We start from the raw sequence: 14,371 nt of genomic DNA, 5'->3' as shown, positions 1-14,371 counted from the left end.
GAAAAGACGGTAAGCAGGTAGAAGAATAAAAACGAAAGCATCCTCAGGGCACGATCTGTCACGCTTGTTCTGTTTCTCTGTCTGTCCATGTGTATCTAATCTCTTCTCTCTGCTTCCAGTATTCCTCATGTATATAAATAATATATACATAACTTCCTATTTGTGTCACTTCAAGTCCTCCCCTTGCAGCTTTTCCTCATCTGACTCAGTTCCTTCTTCTGTCTCATTTTCATTCATCCCTGTCTCTTTAATCTTCCCACAGTATGAATCATCCCGCTTTTCATGGTGTCTTACCCCTTTTTACTCCCCCCTCCTCATTTTACACACACATTCTCCATTTCTGCATTTTATCATCCCGCTTTTCCTTCCTCCATGCATTTCTACACTTTCTCCAGTTTTTTCACTGCTTAAGACCACGTTGTGCGTAATCTGACATTAGAAGTGAGTTGCTCCAAATATGACGCTAATCCACATACATGCACAGCCCCACTACTCGTCTGTGTGTGTGTGTGTGTGTGTGTGTGTGTGTGTGTGTGTGTGTGTGTGTGTGTGTGTGTGTGTGTGTGTGTGTGTGTGTGTGTGTGTGTTATTATAGGTACATACTTGTGAATGCGTTTGCATCTTAGTGGCTGGTTTGTTAACTAATTAAACCATTATATTTGAATTGCAGAATGGTTGCAGATTTCATCATAGTATTTATTTGATATGTCACCTCATGGCATGCGCTGATGTTTCTTATGGGTTTGGTATGATTAAAAATGATGTCTGACTTTGTTGCGTTGTCTTTGTTTCTTTGTTCTTGTCAGCCAACCACCGACGAGCTGGAAATGTGGTGACCAACATTCTGGCCAAAGAGCTGATGCAGGAAGATAAGCCTTCATTGGGTAAACCTTCTGCAAAAAAGTTAAAGTCAGATGATAAAGTGGAGCCAAAACTAGAAGAAGCAGAGTCATTAGAGGACTTGCTTGAGTCTGCGACTTCTCGGTCTAATTAGGTACCCAGGTAGAAGTTTGTTTTTCTTTTTTTCTTTGTTTAGTTTTGATTTTTTTTTTTTTAACCTATACAGCCAGTCTATCTAAAGTCAGATTTATCTTTCTTAGGCATTCCAGGGGCCAATAATCATCTGCTATTACTTTACTGAATAAAGGCCTGCTTTCTTTTCCATAAATGTCTTAAAAGGACAGTCTTTCAAAATAACATTGTTTTTTGAGACGACAGAGAGATGCAGAACTTAAGGGCGGGGCTCTCACCTCAGTTTCAACCTCTGCATGGTCTTCACCAGCCTTGAGAACTCTGACACTGTCATAAAGATTGAATTGCTTTTTCCATCACATGCACATAAGGTGTTCATGTTGTTTTTTTTTTTTTTGTTTGTTTTTTTTTGTTTTTTTCTGTTTCTCTTTATTTCTACATCACTCGGTTCACCTGTCACTCAAAGGACATCTTTAGCCATTCCAAAGACTTACTCAGGAGGATCCACTTTGTTTCTTTTATCTTTCTTCCCCTTCTTTTTTTGGTTATTCCCAGATTTAGACTGAGAATGTGTGGATTTTGGCACATCCTGCATCATCTTGTCAGGATGTTCCAGCCAAGACCACTTTGCTGTTTGTTTTTTGTTGATGTTTTCTGTTTTTAAAGAGATGAAACAATTTTCTTTGTAATTATTTGTTATTCCGTATGTTACTGCTTGTAATCATTTTACTGTATTATTCAAAGTGCCAACTGATAGAAATCCAGTCTTATCATTTCACTTCTGTGTTTAATACGGTCACAGTTTGCACTGGTCCTGCCTGACACCTCATCAACAGCAGTTATCACCTGGGTTTATATTTCAGCATGTTCTTTAGCGAGAAAGGGCATAGCGCACAGGTGTCCGTGTGCTTAAAGGGAGGGATTAATTATATAAACTTGTCTGTTACCATATGTGCCCATATCATTTATATGAAACATGAACATGATTATTCACACAAAATCTAAGGCAAGATAGTCGACAGCAAAAATGTTCTTCCACAGAGTCCAACCAAAACAAATATTGCTTTTTCAGAGGGTGTTTCCATGCACACCCAGCCTGAGCAGTTCACATGCCTCTGTGTTTGTATATGAAAAAGTCTGTGTGAAGTAGCTGCCTATATTTAGTCAGTTTCCTACATGTGTGTTTGTGCTTGTACGTTTGTATGTACTGCCATCTGTAATTACTGTATGGTACCGACCATGCTGTCATAAATGTTAGGTTTCATGAACAGCGTTTTGGTCTTTCTGCTGAAGATAAAGCATACTGGAAAACTGCCCAAAAACTGCTGAGATATACGTGTGCGTGCATGCGTGCACGCTTGTTTCCCGCCCACTGAACTGCAGCAGTAGTTTTTGAATGTCTGGCTGCGTTTCTATTTGTTTTCAGCCATCAGCATACATGTTGCCATGATGTTGTGGTGTACTATTTGACAGGAATCTGGTGAGATGATGCAAGCTGCTCCATGCAATATTTATTACTATGCAAGCACATTATTGTAGCGCGCTCCCCAGACGTGATACCTAGTCAGTCTCAGGATGTACAAACCGCTGGCACACCTCGCACACTCTTGAATAAACCTGCTGGTTCAAGGTCAGTGCTTCATGGCAGTGATGACTGAGAAAAATCCTTTTAGCTCCAAAACTTCATGACATCACCAGTATCGTTATTCCATCTTCCTATAAGAATGTGCCGTCTTTGGACAAAATGATAATTAAACACAAAAGGAAATAAGATGACGCACTGGAGCGCTTCCAGTGATGGTGCATCATTTTTTTTATCAAATAACACTGAGAATAACAAATATTTTGTTGCGCCTCATCTCAAGCACAAATATGTCGTAGCTGTATTTAAATGGTTGACACTGTTGCTGTTTTAATGTCTGCAATATTTTGCCTATGACTTCAAGTGCACACCTGTAGATTGATTGTGTGTAATGCACCCTGAAAAACAAATGTTTTTGAAGTGAGGAGCAAGGGAAAACTAGAGGAGGTAAATGATGTCACTGGAATATTTTTGCAAATTTGAGTTTTTCCTTTTCTCAACAAGTCCTTTTTCTTTTTCTTTTTTTTTCTTCTTTTTTTTTTTTTTTTTTTTTTTTTTTTAAGATATTGTTTTCTATGTAAATTTTAAACGATTATTTTAATGTAATTTTTTCCCCAGAGATTTCTGTATGGCTATATAACAATGCACCCAGTTGTCGTTTGTTACACTGAACTATTATTAAAAATGTCTTAAGTAATTTATCGGTGAGTGTTTCCTTTTCTTTTTTTTTTTTTTTTTTTTTTTTTTTTCATTATGTCGTTCGTGTAATTTCCAGCTTGGTTCTATTCCTGTATGATTGCCAAAATAAACTCTCTTCGGTGCACTTTGGCCGATGCTACTTTCTCCTCCGCTCCTCCCCTCTCCTGATGTAAACACATTGGGCAGTAAAGCATCAGACAGGCACTGCACTTTGATACTGCAATTTTATTGCCAAAAAGCAGCAAAAGAATGAATAAACAGTGGAGTTAGTTATTTTTATAGACAAGTCTCAGGATTTTCCATGGCTTCAGGGTTTCCACAAAAACTTTCCAACAGTATTCTGCTAAAATTGCCAGTACACGGCAAGATCTCTATGTGCGTGTCTTAAAGATGCAGAGGACAGTTGATGTCATGTTTTGTTTTTTTGGTTTTGTTTTTTTTTTTTTGGAGGGGGGGGGGGGTCCCTTTTTGCACCCTGTTTTTATTTGTTTTGACCCACGTGGTGCAGAGTATTTATTTTTTCTGTTCATTCACATGTTAAGGTTTTATTCCACCACAATGCAGCTTAAATTGAATCATTTAGACCTATTTATCATTTATCAGACTTTATACAGTTTTTCCACAAAGACTTTTAAGGGTTGGCCAAGTGACGATGGAAGAAATAAAGTGCCTTTAAACTCTCAAAGTTGGTTAAAGTTGTTTATTTGCCTCCCCCCCCCCCCACCTTAAAATTTTTTTTTTTTTTATAAACTGGTAGATTTTTGCAGGCCATATACAGTGCAAGTCAATGTGATCAAAACTGTAAAGAAATGACCAAAACAGGGTAACCTGGGCAATACTGAACAAAACAACTGAGTGATTCATTAACAATAATCATGATGAATATAATATGGGTGGCATGGCTATCAGCTTTAATCAGTTTTTTATAACTTTTGGACCACATGTGGCAAGAAAAATAACTTCTCCTGAGAAGACTGAGGAAAAGCTTGATACTGTGATAGATGGAAATCTTTGTCAATGTTTAAAATGGACAGTTTGACAGGTTGTGAAATTAGATTGTTGCTCCTCGTGTATGGACATCATACCCTGGGGTCAGTGTTGGGTTCTAAATTTATACATCAATAACATGTGTAATGTCTCCCAAGTGCTAAAAATGGCACTTTTTGCTGATCATATAAATATTTTCTGCTCAGCTGATGATTTGCAGCATTTACAAAATAATTAAATGGAAGATCTGGCTTGATAAAAATAAATTATCATTAACTACGATAAATTAATGGGGTTGATATTGAACGGGTCAGTGAAACCAGATTTCTAGGGGTACAAATAGATGAGGTTCTGTTTGAAAGCACACATTAAACATACTATTCTGAAGCATTACAGTATTAGACCATACGTCTCTCATGTTTGCTAATTTTACCTGGGACAGTAACTATAAAAGAGCACATTACATTCTCTTTTTATTCTTCGTCTATTTGGATATCTCAGTATTAACTAATAAGTAGTTGAGAAAGGTGTGGGGTGGGGTGGGGATAACGTTACTGAAAACACAACTCTTCACCAAGGTGCACCCTATTTCAGTTGGGCACCTGACAGGACAACCACCGCTTCAACTCGCATCCGTATAGCTATTAGCCCCTCCCACTCCAGTAAACGATAGCTGCTGGCTTTCCTCTGTTGTTGTTGTTGTTGATGAAAAACTGTGGATTTATTAAATTAAATATAATCACAGAATAAACATGATCTCCAACTATTTCTGTTACTCCAAACATAGCCTCCTCCATACCACACTTACACAGGGGTTTGTCTATAAACAGGAGCCCAAATGGGGGAGAACTGTTTTGGCATTGATAGGTATACTCTGTGTCGTGTCAGATGTTCCATGGCCTCAAGACAAGGACATGTGAAGACCTCTAAGCAGACTTTCATGTACGACATCAGTTGAGTTTCCCTCTAAGATGGCGACTCTAAATCCTTGGGAGGAAGAACACCAGCTTGTATCTCCATCTCATTTTCTGTTGGACATCAATACTGACTCACGGAGGTAAACTATAAATTATGACCTCGTGTATGACCTCCCCTATGAGTGGCCTGGTGTGGGGGAATGCCTTAAAAATTCATCTGTATCATACAAGCTATTCAGATGTAGGCCTGCTAAAACAGCTGAAGTAGTTTCCTGTTTGTCCTGTAACACGACTGATTGATTCCCTGTTCTTTCCGTCCATTTCTCCTTCATATTTCACTGACAGGATATCCTCGTCGGTTACAGCCTGTTCAGGTTGAATCCTCAGCATCTGCGTTTTATTTAAAACAAAGAAAAAGGCATAAATCTTATACTATAGTCTTTGCGTTTAAATCCATCTGAAAAGTCAGTTCTTTTTTTATTGCTTTCTTTGTGTACAAGTCAACCTTCCAAAAAAGATGATGAACTTTATTAGTCCATAAATTTTCTAGTAAAAAGTTGAATGGAGCCTTAGTCTGTAGTATACCTCAATATGGAGACTGGAGGAGTTTAGTTCAAAACTCTGAGGCCTTATGTTAAATACCTGGGACCACTGTACTAATATTGTGTAGATCTTTATTTTAATGCTACCAGATGTGGAAAAAAAAAACATTCATCATCTGAACAAAATTAGCTTGCTTTTCATTTTAATTGGAGCATCTGCTGCATGCTGTGTCACAGAGACTTTGAGAATATAATGAGTTCTGTTTTTGGAATTCATTTCACGTTGAAATACCTGGAGAATTCAACTCTCCTGCGCTCTGTGAATGAAAGTCTCTGCAGTTTAACAAACCAGAGCTGACACTGCCATCCTGTCGTCTCATTAACTGACTCTGATAATGTAACCAGAAGGCCTCAACTTCCGTTCATCAGTGATAGCAGTGTTATTGATTATGTAATTATGTCATCCTGATTTCTCCCTTATGTGGTAGATTTTGAAGTTGATATTTTTGGATATATTGTCATCTTATAAGCATTGTCCTATCTGTGTTGAGCTTACAAATGAAGTGCCAGTAAGGAAAAAATAAATTTAAAGAATAATGAGGGCCAGACTAGACAAAAGATTTTCTTGATAGTCTACATCAGAGGTTAATTAGCAATGCATTAAATTAATTGGATGCAACTGAGGATATGATTGTTAACCAAGAAAAAATGGATTCAGTAGTAACAAAGCTTGAAGATGTATATAAAATTGCAGAGGTTTGATTTGGTATGTTGAAAAATGCTACCGTAACTATTATGAAGAGAAGAATTAGTTTAACATTGAGTGTAAGAAGGAATTGTGTTAAGGCAAAGACTTAAGGAAGTGTTAGAAACCTAATAAGTTCCAGATCCTGCTATAAGACAGTTATTAGAAGGTGTAAACATAAGTATAGTAAAGAAATTAATATGCTGTTAACTACACTCAAAAGTAAGGATACTAAAGGGTATTGTAGGATAATAAATAGGAACCGTTTTACTACAGTTACCTGTGATGGAATAACCATAGAGGGGTTCTGTGAACATATTAAACATCTAAATGAGTGTGATATTAATTTGTCTGATTTTATAGACAATACATGTTCACCTAATGAGTTTATTAATGACTTTTTCTCTGAAGAAGAGGTCAAAGTTCAGATAAAACATTTAAAGAATAATAAGGCAGGTGGCTGTGATTTGATTTTCAATTAATATATAAATACTAGTCCTGAAGACTTGATTGCATTGGTCACCAAATTGTTTAACTTGGTGTTGAGGACAGGCATTATACCAACAACTTAGACAACAGGAATAAGTTGTTGTTGTTTAATTGAATTAATTTGAACATTTTAAGTTGCAAAGACAACTGATGGAGACGTTATTTAATGCTAAGGATACTGTTATATTGCGTAAACTTGCAAAATGATATAAAGAAATTGTATCTGTATTTGGACATGGGTGATTTGTTGACAGACATTTATTTATTTTTCCTTTTGATAATGATGATGTGTATTGAATAACACTTTGTTTGTTTGTTATATAATATAATGTCGTATGGTTTGAAAGAAAGTCTCATATCTAATTTAGGATTATTCTTTGTGCACGCACACATATGTAGACCAGAGATCAGTAACAATTCTGACTCAACACAACAGAAGAAAATGAATTTAAAAAACCTGTGCATCCATTCTTTGTTTCCGCGTGTGTGTGTGTGTGTGTGTGTGTGTCTTGGTCACACTTCCTGTCTCTTTGAACACAGAGTTAGGCTCAGCTATTCTAACACATCTGATCCTAATCAAACTCTGACCAGGCCTGTAGCTCTGTTTTTCAGTAGTATCTATCTTCATGTGTTTGTAACGTTTTGGTAGTTTGTCTGTGGGGATAACTGCACTCTGAATGTTTAATCTTAACTTTAAAACAGACTTTTTTCAATGAGTTCACAAGTTCATACATCCCCCCCAACCACCACCACTTTTAAGCTCTTTACCATTTGTGGTTTATGCGATTGCTTTCATTTGCTCCCCTTTTCTGCACTGTACATTTCCCTGCATACAAGCATGAACCTACTTTAAATTCCGTCCTTATATGAACTGAACCTTTTTCTCTTGATGTCCATTTTATTTCAAAGTGAAAGCATTCAAGTCTTTTGGAATAAGACGATGGGGATAATAAGGCTTTTAAAAGCAATGAGGGGGAAAAGCTCTGTACAAACAGATGCTTTATGTAGTAAGTAGGACACAGCAGCATACCGTGTGGAAGACATGGGGGAGTTGGACAAGGAATAAGATGAAGAATGTATAGAAGACCATATGAAAGAAGTTGGGAAACTGAAATAGACATAGTGATTAGGAGTCGAAAAAAAGCAAAAGGTGGCCCGATTAAAAAGCTGCGTAAAATGACAGCATTGTAGGAGCGTCTAAGAATAGACAACATGGCTGTGTGTTAGTGTGTGTTGTGGACTTTGGCCCTACTGTGTGCGCATGTTTGTTGACTCTAGTCTGACATATTTGCATCCTAGATAAGAGTGGATGTAGCCTTTAACTGCCGTCTTCTGTGGGTGTGTCTGAATGTGTGTTATGCTCTGTTGCGCTCATGCTTGTGACTGCGTTTATGCATCGCACATAGTTGTATAAACATGCTACCATATTCTGTTCATTTTAGCCATGAGGAGCTACCTTGAGGTACCCCTCAGCAAGGTACCGTCCCCACACCCTGCTTCACTGGATGAATGGATTAAATGTAATTTCCCTACGGGGACTAACACATTATTATTATTATTATTATTATTAGACTGATCCACCATGGTAATAAGAGGATGGACATTGTCAGCAGCAATTCTCAGGTGGTGTTTAAATGTGTTCAGTTGATATTAAGGGACCCAAAGTGTACCAAGAAAATATCACCCACATCATCACACCACAACCACCAGTCTGAACTGTTTATAAATGCAGTTTGGAGCCATGCTTTCATGTTGTTTACACTAAATTCCGACCCTACCATCCAAATGTCACAGCAGAAGTTGTGGCTCAAACTAGCAAACATTTTTCAAATCTTAGCTGACAGGAGAGACGCACAGTGTAGTTATCTGCTTCAAGGTTAAAGGTATTGTGCATTATGGATGCTTTTCTGCATACCTTGGTTGTAAGAAGTGGTCATTTTAGTTACTGTAGGCTTCCCATCAGCTCAAGGCAGGCTGTGCATTTGCTTCTGACCTCTGGCATCAACAAGACATTTTCACAAACAAAGCTGCTGCTCAAATTTTCTGCTGAACATTTTTACATAACTGAAATCAAATCAACAATTAAAACTGCTGCTACTGGACACCTATGTGTTTATAAGCTGTTGTGTTATTTTTCCATTAGGAAAACAACATATTCATTTACCTCAACTTTAAGTGAAAATATTTGTATTATTTATTAGGTTAAGAACATATTTTTAAAGAGTTAACTTATTCTAGTTAAGACCAGTGTATTGATATAAGCTTATTTGTGATTTGATCTGTAGTGATGTCTAATTGTTATGAGATTCAAGTCCTCCTGATTCCCAGACTCCCTCAGGCTCTTGTTGTGACATTTTGGGGAGTCGGGGGAGATTTGCATGTGTGTGTGTGTGTGTGTGTGCCTGTCTGTCTATGCCCTTATATGCGTGAAGGGGTTATGCTGGAGAAAAGAGGTCTGAACAAAGAAAGGGGGCAGTATAATTGGCTTCAGCACTGCCAGACGACACAATGACACAGCCATTGATAGTGGAATGGTTTCCCGGAAGCAGTGGACCAATTGAGGAGCGGGAGGCTGTTTTTCACAGCCTCTGATTGGCTGGACGACAGAGACTGTCGGTCTCCAGGTAGCAAAGTGAACCTCTGAGCGTATCTGCCACCCCTCTGCCTGCTGTAGGAGGAGGGAGGGAGGGAGTGTTACATAGAAGAGTAGATGTGACCTCGGCTGTGGAGAAAACAAAACAATTAATTTACATTCAGAGAGCACATTAGCTTTTATTTTCTATATCGTCTCCCCCCACTGCTTCCTCATTCCTTCTCTTCTCCTGACCTAGAAGTTTCTGCATGTGTGTGTGTGTGTGTGTGTTTGCATATCTCTGGCTGCTACTAACATCACCATGCCAGGACTCTGAAATAAGTGTTTCATTTGTCTTTAACTTGGCTGTACACTCCACAGCTCCCTCTCTCTGTCTCCAGTTCTGAGAACTGTTATTTAGACTGGCCATTTCTCAATTTTCCTGCTGCTTCAGGAGAGAAGCTCACACTACTGTGGCATTTAAACTCCATAGAAACAGTTTGAGTGACTGGTGAAACGCAAAAAAAACAAAAAGGGCTTCCCTGGTGTTTTTGAATGATGGCATGCGAATGTGTGAGGTTATAGTACATATTTGAATATGGAGTAAAAGTGCCTATTTGCATTATTTTGCATTTGCCTACAACCCGGTGCATAAATACACATCTGTGCATGTAGCTGCTGTCTGCTTCATTCGGCCTCCCTGCTTCAGCTATCATGTCTTAATGATATCCACTTGATCGAATTTCTCGGCTACTTGTATAACACTCTCCATGTGACACACAATTAGCAGACAATTAACATGGGCAAGGGAGTGTCAACCGATTGGCTGTGCCATCACACCGCTGAGTGACATCTCCATCATCACACCTCCTGTAGTCACCCTGAAGCAAATGAAATCTGTGTCGAAACTGGAGTCCCTTTTTTTCTGTTGTGTCTGTTGTTTCTCTTTCCTTCAATGTCCATGCCTTTCAAACAATGTGAATATTCAGTCGCCCCCGCCCATTTAGCTTTCTACATCCCATTCCTTTGTTTCTCTCTGTCCATTTGAAGATAAGATACAAGTGAATTTGCTTGTTTTTTTTTTTCATGTTCATCTGAAAGTGATGCTTTGCGCTAAAACAATGTGATGTTTCTGCTAAAAGAACTGTCAGCATGACTGTGTTTGACTTTGGCGTTTGTGTGTGCCGCTCTATTTCCGACCTTAAGACATTGTCCAAATGGAGACAACCTAAGCATTAAATCCCATTATGAAGCAGATGGGGCTTCTGTAAAGAATGCGTTGTCTGAAACTGGCTTCTTTGCTGTTGATAGAGAAAGGTTTTGATATCTGCTCATATTTTAGGCCTCTGTCACACAGACCTAGAGACCACTTGGTAACCACTGGTCGTGAGAGGAAAGATGTGTATGCCCTGAAAGGCGAGTGATTGCTGGAGCCACATTCACGCAGGCCTAGACACTGATCAGTGACCCTCTGACAACCACTGGATGCTGGCTTGGCTACAAACATTAGCAAACTATCTACCAACTACCCACTTTTCCCAGTTTCAACAGCTCGGAGAGGTGAGTATTTTCAGAGTAGTTGGCATCACAAGAAGGGTTTTGGTGTAGAACCCTCATCAACTGGTTGGGAAATACATGTTTCCCTCAAAACTGGTGGTGTCCAGATGGTTGCTAAGCAGTCCCTAGCCTGAGGCGTTACCCAGAGAGAACAACTGTTCTCATTGTCGGATTGTTGGCTTCTTATCGTTCTTCACTTTTCTTGCTTACCATCCATTGCGTCCTTCCTCTTATTATCTTTAGTAATAGCACAGAAGCAAACTTTTTCTGCCATGATAACTAGCAGTAACATCACATGCAATCCACAATTTTCATTTAATTTTGTGCTTGAAATCCAGCGCATGGTTCATCCCTCCAGATCATGATGTCTGTGTGGATGTCTTTCCACCCCAGATTTAAAGGGGGGAGGGGGGGGCACAGAGAGAGAGAGAGAGAGAGAGAGAGAGAGAGACGTCTGCTTTGTAGGCAGTGTGAAAAGATGATGCAAACAGAATATTAATAAGCACCAATCTTATACAACCACATGCACTGGCCATAGTGTTCACTCTACCGCCTCGTTTTTTTTTTTAAATTTTCCCTCTCACATGCACATAGGCAGTGGCTATACTTTCACAAATTCCTCTTATATATTTGGTAAAAACTGCTGATGGTAGGGACATTTGTTTTGTTGCTGAAACTCCTTCAGCAGCACTGTTAACACCTGTGCTTCTTATGGGGGCCAGGCAGAGATGTGTTCTCTCTGGGAAAACTGGGTGATAAATAAGGCACGAAACCGTGTGCCCCAGTGTAGAACAAACAGGTACTTAAACAGGTACTAAAATCCTGGATTTCCTTGACTGGGTTAATTTAAATTAATTTTTCTATGATTGTTTATTTTTTAGACACTTGTCATAGTTATTCTTTTTGTTGTTTATTTTTGATGTTGATTTTTTTTCCCCAACAGTGTTTATCATTAGTATTTAATGTAGTCACGTATATTAATAGCACCACAGATATACCAAATAGAAGATATGCGATGTTGAAATACTGGAGGTGTTCTGTGGATCCTACTGGATGTTTATGGTGGGTGAGTAGTATTTATTCTGTAGTGGATGCTACTCAAGATCCGTAAATCCTGGTCTTCTCTTTTTTGGTTTGTGTTGGTGTAATTCTTTGGTTGGGTTAAGATAAGATATCCCAGACCTTCACATGAGAAGTCGGCTGCAGTAAAAGATGACTGCAGTTGAAAGAATATTTGTATCCATGTGGAACCCCTCAGAATCTCTGGACCAGTAATATGTTTTATTCTGTGTGCGCACACATGCATGCTCACCACTCCCTCCTGCCCCCTATATGTCCATACACATTGGTGTGATGTAGGTAAGCTGTCAGTCAGCTGACCTACATTAGCTGATCCTGCAGCACTCTGATTTCCTCTGGGGGCAGTACGTCTGTGGGTGTGGTACATAAGTGTGTTTGTTGCTCATACATCTCTTTTATGTTTATATGTGTGTGCCCATGTGAGTGTGTGCCCATGTGTGTGTCCTACAGCTCAGAGGATGACAATCCTACATCTGCAGTGACATTTACAGGTTAAACGGTCTCACACTCGCACTACTGTTCTTAGTCCAGATGATACATACTGATCTTTATTTACAGACAAATCTCTGGAGTGATGCTTTATATTGTATTTGAAGTTGACAGTGTATTTTTTGATGTTCACCTGGAAAAATAATTGTATGTGCTTTTATTTCTGAGCAAGGTCCAACCAGATCAGACACACAAGTTATTCTTTTACTTTAGTGGTGAAACAATCACATCATAGACCAAAAAGGTTATGCAAATAAAAGAAAAATCAGCTGTTGAAGAAGATGTTTCCAGTCACCTCAGCACCTTTCTTTCTTAATATGTAACAAACTGCTGAGGGTGAAGACACTCATTCTCCCCCCCCAGAAAATCCCACCTCCATGCAAAGCACCTATTAGATACAATGACATCACTTCTTTGACTGGTTACCGTGGTTACTTTAACTTCCTGCTGGCAAAAATCAGTATCCATACCCGATTTTCCTTAAGCCCCCCCATTTCTTGGGTGTCTTATGTGCCGTCCTGACCTCTCACTGCTCTACCTCAATGTTTTCCCTTTCACGTGTCTCATGCCTCTTCTCCTCTCTTCTTTTGCTTGTTTCATCATCCCCATGTATACACTCCTTTGCCGTGTATTTCCAACAGTTCCCCCTTTCTTAAAACATGGGTTTTAAGAAAGTTTATTTTTTCTTTGTGCCTACAAGGGATTGTTCTCATTTTAAAGTGAGAGCTGGAGTAGCATCACAAGAGTAAAGGGAGGGACAAAGAAAACAAAGACAAAAGCAACCATGGCAAACAATGACCCACACAGAGGGAGAGAACACAGATGTGGACAAATGGCTGCAGCTGGAAAGGAATGATATCTTAAACAGGGGGCAGTAAACAATGCGGATGATGCTCAGTCAGGCATAGGATAAAGACCAGTGCAGGGGTGATGAGAAGGAAAATATCAGGCCTGTAAACAGCTAAGCTGAGATTGGTGGACGGTTACAGTGCAGACGATATGAGGCACAGCTTTACTAATAATGAAGAGGATAGGGTGGATCAAGTGCTCCATTCAGCAACTACTCCAAATGTGTTCTGTAGAACACAAAGGTCCAGACAAGCTTGATTTTGAAGCATAGGGGGCAGTATGCTGCATTACCTTTCATTTTGCAGTCAGGGAAGTAGGCAGGCAGGGTAGGGGGTAAAGGAGAAGTATTGGGAGCCTTTATGGAGCTGTATTATAGTAAGCTGCTTACAGTCTGTGTGCTGTTCTGCATCTTTATGGGTGGGAGTGCAGAGAAAGGACAAAGAGGGAATGCATAGAGTGAAAGAGAACATAAAGATTTATCTTGGTCATCAGCAGACAGATGTTTGTTTTTGTCATCCAATCCACACCCGTCAGACCTCTTCTTTTTCTTCCTGGCTTCCACTTTTTAAAAATCCGCATTAATTATTTGTACTTTTTCCTCTCTCCTCCCTTCTCTTCCATCCCTCACATCCTAGCGAACTACTCCCTGTAATGCCCCCCCCCCCCCCCCCTTTTGCTGCATGGTCTCAGAGAGGTAATCATCCCCGCCGCCATCCCTCGCTACCACCCAACTGAGTTGAGAGAGGAGGGGGATGCAGAGGGGAGGGGGAGGAGGGGAATGGATGTTGGAGGTTGCCATGGAAACTGAGAGTCTTTCGCACTCCGACATCATCTGTTGTTGCATGGCGCGGAACGGGCGCATGAATATTTGAGCTTTATGGACACCGACAG

General features: G+C 39.5%; 1 protein-coding gene across 2 annotated transcripts in view; it reads left to right on the top strand.

Moving 5' to 3' along the window:
* Window positions 1–14,371, top strand: part of LOC146717704 (protein diaphanous homolog 1-like) — a 41,668-nt gene that overhangs the window by 14,627 nt on the left and 12,670 nt on the right. Inside the window, exon 10 of one of the 2 annotated variants that reach the window (XM_085429767.1) lies at window positions 807–3,255. The exons of the other annotated variant lie outside the window; for it this stretch is intronic. Coding sequence (XP_085285893.1) covers window positions 807–994 — 188 coding nt within the window. The 3' untranslated portion in view covers window positions 995–3,255. Of the gene's footprint in view, window positions 1–806; window positions 3,256–14,371 lie in introns of those variants that run through there. 2 annotated transcript variants of the gene reach the window in all.

Source organism: Copadichromis virginalis, linkage group LG2, assembly GCF_057382275.1.
Source record: "Copadichromis virginalis isolate Kocher_CV1m ecotype Utaka linkage group LG2, C_Virginalis_male_GT1.1, whole genome shotgun sequence".
In the NCBI taxonomy this organism is placed as follows: Eukaryota; Metazoa; Chordata; class Actinopteri; order Cichliformes; family Cichlidae; genus Copadichromis; species Copadichromis virginalis.
Note: the sequence above shows the minus strand (reverse complement) of the source record. Positions and strands in the feature narration are given on the sequence as shown.